Source organism: Benincasa hispida, chromosome 4 (genome assembly GCF_027475165.1).
Source record: "Benincasa hispida cultivar pf3 chromosome 4, pf3_genome.v1.1, whole genome shotgun sequence".
Classification (NCBI taxonomy): domain Eukaryota; kingdom Viridiplantae; phylum Streptophyta; class Magnoliopsida; order Cucurbitales; family Cucurbitaceae; genus Benincasa; species Benincasa hispida.
In genome coordinates, this window is record NC_143481.1 from 25,286,732 (window position 1) to 25,298,605 (window position 11,874).

The window sequence follows — 11,874 nt, forward strand, 5'->3', positions numbered from 1 at the left end:
TTTGGAGGATTGTAATAGAATGGGATTGGATTATAATGTAATCCAAAACCCATATTTGGATTGAGCATTTTGGGTCTGATTTGTAATATTTTGGGTCTAGTTTGTAATATTAAACCCATTTCGATTCCAACAATTTTTTACCTAATCCTCTTTCCCACAGTTTCAATCTCATTTCCATTCCACCTTTGATTCTCCACGCATTCAAAAACTCATTTAATTCCTAGTAATCTTGATTATATTACAACCCCAAACAGCCCCTAAAAGATTACATGTGTATCATTTTGAAACCATAAAGACTCACATTAAATCACTTTCCAAATGTCATTCTAAATTTGCTCTTATTTTATTTTGATTCACAAATTTTCACAACATTTGCATGACTATTTAACTAATATAAAACTTATACTATTTTTAGTCCTCGTCCTGCTGTTGTATTGTCCCATGGACTTCTATACATATCTACACCGAACATATTTAAATTCATAATTTTTTTAAATATTAACATTCGAATAAGCATGACCCAAATGAATATTCGGTTCAGTTCTAAGATTTAAGGATAGAAATTGACATTTTAGTTGTATTTTAACTTTAAAAGTTAAAAAGAGCACAGATGAAATGAAAGCAGGCTGTTGATTATATATATATACCATCATTGCTCTAACTTCTAAAAGGCTATAATCTCATAAATTCAACACAAACCAACAGAGGAATTAAGAACACAAGCAAACATAATAAAGCATTACAGTAAAATCCGAAATAAGATTCTATAATCACCATATAATTATATTTAGTTAAAAAGCCAAATAATAAAGTTACCCCACTCTTTTCATTGTAAATAATCAAATAAATGAATATGACTAAATGGATTCTCTAAAAGCTTTTCCTACTGTAAATTGAATACATTTTAAATCCTTGATTTAAATCTTTTCTGATATTTTCTTTTCTTTCATGTGTATTCATATAATGAATTGGTTTATGTAAAACTCCACGTCTTCTTTGAGTTATCAGCCACTATATGAGAAGAAAAATGTCCGTATACTCTCCTATATTGATCGTAACCGATTGTCGTAATCATCGTTGTATTGATCTTGATCAAACACTCTCTTATTATCCTATTTGCCTCCAACTGCTTTTCATTGTATTCGAAGGGCATCTTCAGGATGAACCTGAAATTCAAATGTTGGATAATAATGAGTTAAAAAGGTAAGCAAAATGATGAAACAAGTGGTAAAATAGTTGTAGGCTTGGACATTTGTTTCCAACCTGAAAGAATCTTTCTTCGTTGAGACTTACAGTTCTAAGTTTTAATTCTCCTCTATGAGTTGTCATCTCGTCTAATATTTCGGCATCGTAGTATTCTTCGTTACTCTCTTCCGCAATTGAATCAGGTGGCTGCTTTTCCTATGTACACATCAGAAGCAAACATTTAGAATAAGTTTCTTGGAGAGATGGGAGGGCATTTCAAGCAACTTAAGATCCACTAGAGTAAAGAAAGTTAAACTAACCGGCACTGTGAGATTAATGGGGCGAGGTCCAGCACCAGCAATCTCCTCATACTCTGAAGCATCTAGCTCTTGAAGATGGCTATGCTGGAAGAACTTGGGAAGCACGTGCTCTCTTATGCTAATGAGGAGGAAAAATGGCAGTGGGAACAAGATCCCAGCTACAGGTATCCATGTTACACCAAAGCACAGCAAGAAATATGCAAACTGAAGGAGGGTAAACGAAGCAATGATCTTGAATGGCACAGATTCAACGAAAGACAAATGAGACCCCTCCAAGACTCTGTAGAACACAGAGAAGGAACATAATATTAGCATATAGTAGAGTCCTAATTATATTTGAATAAACTATAAAGCATGAAAACTAGAAACTAGTGCCAGAAACTTAGCAATCCTTCTTCGAAACAGTGTGTTTAGTTTAACTTTTCAAGTGTTTAATTTTGAAAATAAATCGTATTGAAAAAATTGAAGTGTTTGGTAACTACTAAAAATAGCTTTTGAAACACTTTTAAAATATATTTTAAACCCTTTTGAAGAATACTTTTTTCTCTAGTCCTTCCAAACAGGTCATAAGTTTAAGCAAACTTACTTGAAACGCCGACTGGGTGTAATGAAGAGCAACAACATTCTTTCCCAGAACTGATTTCCTGGAAGACTATCAACGGCCATGTAAGCAAAGTATCCCCAAAGAACTGAAGTTGGTATCATTTTCATTATAGGGATAGCAAATATTGATGCAGCAACAAGGAAAGACTGCAGCAAGTTGCTCATTCTTTGCTCATTCACACGAACAGGCAAATAAGGATCTATATTTTTCTCAGCGTCGAATTTTCCCTTCTTATCACCTTCATCAGCATTCATTACTGCCTTTGTCAAGGTTTCTAGCTCTTTAGGCTGCAAAAAGAGCAAATAAGGTGGCATGAGATAACCCGTTCTAGGAGTATAAAAGAAGGGAGTACGTGGTTAGAATAGAGCGTTACAGTTGGAGATGCATCCATTTCAATGAACACAGCTTGCATCTTTCCATAAATTTCAGAGTTGCTTGCTTTCTGCTTGATACATTCCTTTGCTCTCTTTACCATTTTTCTTCGAATTAGCTGCAATTGATATAGAAGTATAAGAATCCACTTAGAATGGTCTGAATATAGAACAGTACTGGCGAGTTTTGTTGCCATCCAATGCTTACACACCTGCCGTTTAAGCACTGCGAGACTCTTGGTGTGCATTGGGGACTGTGGGAGGACACCATTAGAAGGAGGCAATCCAAGCAATCCACAAATGACAGTCTGTAACAACAAAAACATGGCAGTTTGTGACGCTGGCGAGAGAGCATGGTTTGGTAAAAGGATAAATACATGAGGTAAAAGAAATCAAGTTACAAATATTTACCATAATCCCAAGCAAGAAGACATCATAATGATATGCAGATGGATTTTGAAGGTTAAACTCTTTCTGTTGCGCCATTTGTGCTGCAACACTATGGTCAAAGAAGTAAAGGCCTGCTATCATCACGGCTGGCAGAGTAGCAGCTAAGATGTAAGTCAATGGAACCTTCCCCATGTCCTGCGAATCGATCATGTGAAGCGGATTTTTAATTCCAGTCGTTGGTATTAGTAAATGGATTGGATTATGATCAAAATAAATAAATAAAGCTCTGTTTACCCAAACGATTATGAGCTTTCATAACTTGACAGCTGAGAGGAAATGGAATGAAGCTTAAAAAACCTCACCTTCGCTACAGTCCAGTGGTACAATGAGGCTGGTTCCCAAGGTAATGGACAAAAGAGTCTCCTTGGGACTCCATGTGGAACCTTGCTGGGGACCCCATAAGACAGTGCTGTCCAGAACACGACCATAAGCGGAACCCCATAGTCTGCAATGAAACTCCGGAACCAGCCTGCCACAACAAGATATCAAATAAGTAAGAATGATCTCAAATTTAACTTTAAATTTTGCAGATGTTGGCTCCCTAAATCGAATTTGTACCAGTTCCATATTTCCATGATCTTGCACCTCTGCTTTTCAAGGCTGTGAAGAGTACACCCATCGAAAAAATTACTGCAAGCAACCCATTTGTATACAACCATTCAAATTGGAACTCCAGCAGCTCTGGCTTTTCTGACTTGGGAATCTGGAATTCGCTGATCAGTCCCTGCAATTAGGATATTTAGTAAGTCTCACTCAAGCCATCTCCTCCTTTTGTAATAAATGTCGATCAATAATATACCCTTATTGCCTCTTGAAAGAAAAGAACAGCAATAAGCATGCCAAATAATTCCCCTGCAACTCTTGTAAATTTGGTGATGACGTTGCAAGCATTAAAGATTGCAAGGAGAATCAGGAACAATCCTGTCCAAATGCACACCCTAAGATAGACATAAGAGGAAAGTAATTATAACCCAAAATTTCCACCAAGATAAGGGAAGAAGGTAGCTAATATCTGGAAAACTAATTCACTTACCATCCAGCCCAGGCTATAAAGAGCCCGCCTCCTAACTCTGGCCGGCCTTGGCAGAAACTGTACAAGTAAATGTACATTATAACTGTTGGTTCTGCCACTCCTAAAATCAGCAAAGGCTGTCCCCCAAATATTGAGTGGATAATTCCACACAGCGCAGTTGAGGCTAATGTTTCCACGGTGCTCAATCTTCCACCTAAACACAATTAAGATTGAAATAAGAACCCCATTTCCAGTTTATATAAATGAAAGACAAACAAAACGAAAGACTAATGGCATTTTATCAGCATTCCAAAGATAAAGATGCACCTGTATCCCTACTAAGTTGCTCTCCAAAGGCAATAACAGGAAGAGCTGAGGCGAAGAAAATGTACATGGTCGGAGCTAAAATCCTGGGAAATGCAAAAAAGAAATAACATCAAGTAGATTAGAACATTGTAGGAGATGATTCAAGACCCTGTATAAAATTAGTTCTTGAATTGGCATTTTAATGACGGGAAAAAAGAACCTGACGCCTGAACATAGTGCACATATCCAATCCTGTTTATAGCACGCTGCCCTTCCCTTCAAATCGTTTACTATTCCCTCGAACGGAGCCCCCATCACTGTAGCCAATCAAAGCAACTACGAAAATTAAAATTCACCTAACAATGCAACTGCTTAATTTATCTTCACATTACAAGAAACAGCCATTGAATTTGAACGCGCAAACACACACACTCATATATATAAGTATGTATATATAGCCCCTGAAGATGCAAAAGGACGGAGAAGATAGAATAAAAACAAAGGCTATGTGATTTCCAATACCGCGTAAGATTCTCACGAGACAACGGAGAAAGAAACAAAGGAAACGTTTCAAACTTACCACATTCTTTGAATGACAGAGTATTGGTATGCATGTGATAGTGGTTAGAAATTCATTAATTAGCAACAGAGAAAGAAGCAAGCATAACTCTCCAACGTAGATATAATACCAACAAAAAGCATGATTAATACAAAGATTTGACTAATTAAAACAATCAAATGAATCTCTCTCGGTAGCGTCAAAACACTAATCTCATACGATGAACTGTCATCGATTAGAATTAAATAACCTTTTCCAAAAAGGTAAACGAACAGGCATAATAAATCAAGAACCACATCTCAACAAACATTACGCATGTTGAATGTTCATCAATGGTTCTAAATAGAACTCGATAATACGATCGTATTCTCATGTTCTAACATTGTAGAGAATCAACAGAACAATGCGGCATTGCCATGCAGAGTTAACGAAGAAGCGAATGACCTAACAGAGAGCGTTTCAGTAATCGGATAAACGAAGAATCACCTCAAGGCCGGTGAATATGGCAGAGAAAAAGTAAAGGCTGCTTCTATCAGTATTGTCCGTCCGAGGCTGAACACCGGAGTTACCAGCCGAAAGAATCACCGGCGAAGGTGGAGGCGGGGAGAGCCAACAAATGGTGAGTGACTTATTTTATTTTTTTTTTTAGATTCAAAAAAGGAAAATAAATTATTAAAAAATAAAATAAAAAATTTTAATGGTTGATTGGTTGATTTCTGGGTTATTTTTATTTTTCAGTTTCCTCTCCCTGGCGAGAGAAATGCGGTAAAGGGCAGATCTTCGAGCGTTTGGCTCGGGGTTTTAGCGATGACCGCAAACCCAATTACTCGGCGCGAGAAATTTCGTTACTTCGGCCCGGTTGTTTCGGCTCTATTTTATGTGATGATCTGGATTTCGTTTCTCGTCTGACGAGGAAAATTAAAACAAAGCGTTTATTCTCCACTAGATCTATGACTACGAGATCACCTGGAACTCGTAAAATCACAGCCGTAAATCACGGGCCTTTCTTTGAAATCTAATGGTTGTCTTTCCTTTTCCTTTTTGTTTAAATTAGGGTTGGTTTCTTTTAGGGTGTTTTGGTCAAACCAATTGGGTTAAAAAACACATGCGGTTGTCAAGACTTTTTTTTATTATTATTATCTAAATCCCGTTTGATCATCATGATCAGCCAATTTTTTTTTTTTAAAAAAAAAAAAACAAATTTTTAAAAATAAAAATAAAAAAATAAAATGACTATCAAATGAAGTCTTAGTTTTTCATTTTTTATTTTTATGAAAGTAACAATTTAGTCCATATGATTTCGTCTCTATCATGAGAATTTTCGTCAAAATTAAGTCATTATGAGTGATTGTCAAATATTTCATTGTTTTTACCAAAATATCTTATTTTTAAAATTAAACACTTGTAAAAGTGTCAATATTTATATTATGTTGTGACTTAGTTTTTATATATGAACTAAATCGTTATAAATTATAAAGTACGAGAACTAAATTGTTATTTATTAAAATTTAAAATCTAAACAGTTATAAATTTGAAAATATAAAGATAAAATATTATCAACTAAAAATTAAAGACTTCATTGTTACAAAGTTCAAGTAAAAAATATGTTTTAACCAATGGTTTATTTAGAATGCGTTTAGTTAATGAAATTTGAAAAATTCATCATGGTAATTTAATTTTAACAAAAATAAAATGAATTATATAATAAGGAATAGAATATGTAGCAAAGTTTTAATTTTTTTTTAAATGCAGTTTTGCAATTTAAAGTTTCAAATTTAAAGCCTGGGTTCACTCAAAGCAATTTTAAAAAAATGGATTTTCCAATAGGGTATATTTGTTGAATTTATTTGATTAGTGGATCTCAAAACAAGAGTGAATGGGAACAAACCATCAATTTATATAAAATCACTTTCTAATTTACCTGCAAAATCACACTTAATTTTTTTCATTAAAATCGGACATCCTTTATTTTCTACCTAGTGTTTGTAACAATTATCTTTTCAAAATCTTTTTATCAAATAATTTAAGGTAAACAAAATCGTTTATTAAATAATTATCCTAAATATCAACGTAAAAATAATTGTAACAATGTATATAATCATTATATTTAAATCCTAACAATTTAGTATTAAATTACTTAACGTATTGTAACAAGGTTTTTTTTTTTAATTTAAATATTAAAATTTATTCAACAATTATTATGAATATGTGAGAGAATTGAATTTGTGTTATTGAAGGATAGGGATCGAAACTTTCAACTTCTAAAAAAGATCAAACTAATTATAATGGAGCTAAATTCAATTGGTTGATTGTAAATATATTTAAATGTTTGATAGGAAGTACAACAATCTTATGAAATCAATATCTTTGCCTAAAAAATCAATAGCAATAATCCATCAAAAACTAAATAAATAAAAATAAAAAATTGAAAGTTCATTTGCAAAGCTACTTAAAAAGATAATAGCTTGATGAGCATAACCCTAAAAATTCAATGTCCTATTATAATATTCTTAAGTTATAGGACTATTGTAACATTTTTCTTAAAAAGTTTAGACTATCAACAACTTTCATGTCTATGTTTTATTGGTTTTTTTTAATTCTATAAATGTCTATTGCATCTAATTAGGTCAATTAGATCTTTAACCTCTAAATTTATGTGTTAATAGATCCTTGTATTCTCAATTTTGGGTCAAGGAGATCGACAAAAAAATTAAACATTTTAAAAAAATCATAAACATCTTAGATACAAATTAAAAGTTCTAGATCATAATAGACATTAAATTTTAAAAAGTTAAGTTACAATTTTCAAGTTTATCTATTTATTTGATAATTGAATTTTCAAAAGTATCTAATAGATATCTGAACTTTTAATTTTGTGTTCATTATATCCCTAAATTTTAAATAATGTCTCATTACTCCTTAAACTTTCAATTTATGTATGTTACATTCATGAAACTTTTTGAACTTTTAATTTTGATTCCTGTATTTTAATATTTTGTATCTAATTGTTCATTGACATATTCGACATTATTTTTAAATTCATGTATCGGTTAAAACATTAAAAAAAAAAAGACTATATTTGTCATAAAATTCATTTATATATTTAGTGGACAAATTATCAATTGGTTTATTTTTAAAAAAAATGAATATATCAAGGACATATAAGACCAAAATAGAAAGTTTAGGCTTGGTTCTGTTAACCATTTTGGTGAGGGGTTTCCCAAGACAGAGATCAAAGCCTAGAGAGTACCAAAAAAGGCATAATGAAGCGCGTGCTCTAAAAGAAAATTGTCAGTATCTCGAGATTTTGGACGATACATTTGTGAGCGAAGGAGATCTGATTGCCAACACATTTGATTTTCTTACAACATATATACCATGATTATCAACTTTTGTAATTACAAACTTAAATCCTCAAACCAATCTTCAAAAATAGAACAATCTTTCAAAAAATTATTAAGTCTTATTTGGTAATTATTTGATTTTAATTTTTTTTTTTTGTTTTTAAAAATTAGGTCTATAAACACTACTTTGACCTCCAAAACTCTTTATTTGTTATATATTTTTTACCAATGGTACAAAAAACAAAGCTAAATTTTGAAAACTTAAAAATTTTGGTTAAGAATCCAACCATTATATTTAAGAAAAATGCAAATTATTATAATTAATGGAAAAGAAACATTTTTAATTTTTGAAGACCAAAAATAAAAAACGAAATGGTGATCAAACGAGACTTTAATTTTTAAATTCTGGTTTGATTTTTTAAAACACTTTAAAATTTGATGATAAATAAAAAATAATAATAAGTAGAAGTAGTATTTATAAAATCGTATAAGTTATAATGGACATGACCCTTAGGAGGTATAGTTGTTATTTGTCTGAAAAAAAAAACACACACACAGAGCTGAGACTCATAGTAAGACCGTGAAGCCGCGCCTTAGGAGATGGAATTCGGGTGGAATGTCATAAATGTGGAACCAATGATTTTCTCCGCGTTTTTATTATTTGCGGGGTCCAGGTGCAACTTTTGGCTTCATCCATGACAGCTAAGCAGGAGTCGTGTATCCGCCGGCGATCCCTCGCTCCACACCGACACGTGGGAGACCTGTCGTCTCAGCCCACGGTCAAACACCGACATTCCAAATTCCAAATCAATTGAACCTGGAATTCAATAATAATAAACCATACCAAACTTAGATTTGTCAATTGTCATTCCCTTTTTCTTCCTTTTTTTTTTTTAATTTTTTTTAGTATCCAAATTTTCTTAAATGAGTATGTTTGATCCCTAAAATTTAAATTAGTCATTTTAGTTCTCAAGTTTTCAATAATATGTTTAAAAAGTCTTTCATTAATAGAACTATTTAAATTAACAGATCTATTCAAGTAGATTATTTAAATGTTGACGTGGTTTGCTGACTAAGTTGATGATTTGGATTTAAGTTCGTCCCGTAAAATAATTTTACGAGACGAATTTTACGAGAAATGAACTCAACTTCACATCATTTCTGTCTTTCGTCTTGTGAAGTTATTTCATGAGCGAACTTCACGAGAAATGAGCTCAACTTCACGAAAAATGAGCTCAACTTCACGTCATTTTTGTCTTTTGTTTCGTGAAGTTACTTCACGAGACAAATTCACGAGAAATGAACTAAACGAACTAAACTTCACGTCATTTCTGTATTTCGTCTCGTGAAATAACTTCACAAGACAAAATTAATTTCAAATCATTAACTTAGTCAATAAACACATCAACATTTAAATAATTTACTTAGACAAATATGTTAATTTAAGCAGTTATATTAACAAAGAAGACCTTTTAAACCTATTATTGAAAACTTAAGAACTAAAATTACCAATTTGAAATTTCAGGGACAAAATGTACCTATTCCAAAAAACTTGGGGACTAAAAAGGTATTTCCCCCCTTTTTTTTTTACATTATTCTAATTTTTTTTCTTTTTAATAATCTGTGTTGTTGATCATATTCGATTTATTTCATAGCAAATCGATTTGCAATTTTGAAAAAAAATATTAATTTTAACTCAAAACTTATCAAGTTGTATCAAATTTTACTTTACACACTTGAATTCCTCTTTACTTCAAATATAGATAATTGTTATGGTCTTAATCTTAAATTTTAAAAAGTATTTGTAATTTTAATCCTCTTATAAGCATGTATAGTTATAAGGATCTTTAAAAATCATCTTATAAATTTTAAAATATAGTTGAAGTAAGTTATCTAGTGTTTAATGAATTAAAAACCATATTTCTCAAGAGAAAAAATTTAGAAAATATGGAATTGATCACATTTAAAATAAAAAGGACAACACTAGAGTTCTTGTTATGTGTGAATTTCGGAAAAGTTAGTTGCTAGTTTGGGTACGAGTTAGTTATTTGTGTGCAAAGGTTACTTCATTGAAATCAACAAATTATCATTTTTATCATCCTTCTTCGAGTTAACGTTAGCGGTTGAATTAACAAAAAAAATTAATATTAATGTAGATGCTCTATAAACTGAAAATTTAGAATCCAAATTGATACAATATGGAGAATTGTCAAATGTAGGATGAGATAATTAAATTTCCAATCTTAAAGTTGATAATACATGATTCATGCTAGTTAAACTACGTTCAAGTTAATTACAAATTTACTAGATAACTTATTTAAAAGTTTAAATTAATACTTTTTTTTTATTCTTTTTCATAAATTTATAACGGAATAACATATTATCTTAATCGGTTGATTTTAAAAATTAATGTAATTTTGAGTTGTTATATTTTTATATTCTCTAAATGTTACACATGTATGGAAGAACCTAGAATAGATGCGCTATTTTTGGCATATTTTGTAGTTTCAAATATCCAACATCCATGCTCTTTTTCCAAAAAAAAAATAATAATAATAAAAAAAAAATTAAGCTTATACTTGTACGGAATGTTGTTGATGCGCTATTTTCATGGAGAATTTATTATAATTTTTATTTTATTGAGAATAAGGAATTATTGGACTGGTGAGGATTTTTGGGTGAGTGTGTTCACAACCACTGGTGGCCCGCCACTTGGCGCCAGGTGAGTGCTCACATCATTCACGTGACTGTAATCTCCAAATTCCTGATTTTTGTTCGCATTAAAATAAAATTATGTTAAATAAATTTCCTCCTAGAATGATTTTGAAATAGTTAACATCTTTAGAATTATATTGAAACATATATTTAAATATTTAAAATTAGTTTAATGGGTAATATTACACTTTCAAATGCATTTTTTTGAATTATTAAAATTGATTTTAAATGATTAATAATTTTTTTTTATTTATTTTGAAAATGACAAAAGTGATTTTAGTCCAAAATATTTAATATGATTTGGAAAAAGATATAATTTGACATGTATAGTTTATAATTAGAATCTAGTTTCTATAGTTTAATAAAATCTCCATAAATAATTTATATGCAGATTTTTATTAAACTATAGAGGTTATTTATGAGAAATTATCCCACGATAAGAATTAAATTCTAACATTTGAAATTAAAGGGGACTAAATTTTAACATTTAAAATTAAAGGGGACTAAATTCTAATTTTCTCCTAATCATATGGACCAAATTTGTAATTTAACCATATAATTATATATTAAATGGTAAAACTGCAAAAAAAAACATTTTGAATTATAACAAAATGTCACTGTTTATCACTGATAGACCGAGATAGACATCTATCATTTATGAATAGATAGTGACATTTTACTATATTTATAAATAATTTGACTCATTTTTCTTTATTTGAAAATAATCTTTCGTTTTATAGACGATTTTTTTTTCATATTTCAACGTAATATTTCAATCTCAGACATATGGTCATAGATTGGCTCATAATTTTAAGAGTTCCAACTTAATTATTTAACATCTAAAAAATGTTATTTTGTATTTACCATAAATTACATCGAGAAATCCAATTTTGGAAGAAAGATAATAAGTTCAATAATGCCATTAAACTTTCAAATGAATACAAAAATACACTTTGAGTTTTTGTGTTAAAATGATTGATAAAATTTGTGACGTGATAGCCGATATGT

At 30.9% G+C, this 11,874-nt stretch overlaps 1 protein-coding gene and 1 long non-coding RNA gene across 4 annotated transcripts; one reads left to right on the forward strand and one right to left on the reverse strand.

Annotated features, from left to right (window-relative positions):
* Positions 1 to 757: 757 nt before the first annotated feature.
* Positions 758 to 5,431, reverse strand: LOC120075331 (putative boron transporter 6). Of its 3 annotated transcripts, XM_039028629.2 has the most exons (14): positions 5,294 to 5,431; positions 4,469 to 4,565; positions 4,270 to 4,352; positions 3,964 to 4,156; positions 3,730 to 3,868; positions 3,489 to 3,654; positions 3,233 to 3,399; positions 2,892 to 3,065; positions 2,693 to 2,788; positions 2,483 to 2,599; positions 2,092 to 2,396; positions 1,506 to 1,785; positions 1,264 to 1,401; positions 758 to 1,166 (listed from the first exon to the last, which is right to left on the reverse strand). In XM_039028629.2, exons 2-14 carry the CDS (start codon positions 4,561 to 4,563, stop codon positions 1,134 to 1,136), a joined length of 1,986 nt encoding a protein of 661 aa, XP_038884557.1. In that variant the 5' UTR covers positions 4,564 to 4,565; positions 5,294 to 5,431; the 3' UTR covers positions 758 to 1,133. The 3 variants fall into 3 exon arrangements, with proteins under 3 accessions (XP_038884557.1, XP_038884558.1, XP_038884556.1); XM_039028630.2 differs by lacking the exon at positions 5,294 to 5,431 and having other exon boundaries at positions 1,294 to 1,401; positions 4,469 to 4,679; XM_039028628.2 differs by lacking the exon at positions 5,294 to 5,431 and having other exon boundaries at positions 4,469 to 4,679.
* On the forward strand, positions 5,288 to 5,968 carry LOC150036598 (uncharacterized). The gene is made up of 2 exons (XR_016528962.1): positions 5,288 to 5,426; positions 5,546 to 5,968. It is a non-coding gene; the product is annotated as an uncharacterized LOC150036598 (long non-coding RNA).
* Positions 5,969 to 11,874: the final 5,906 nt, after the last annotated feature.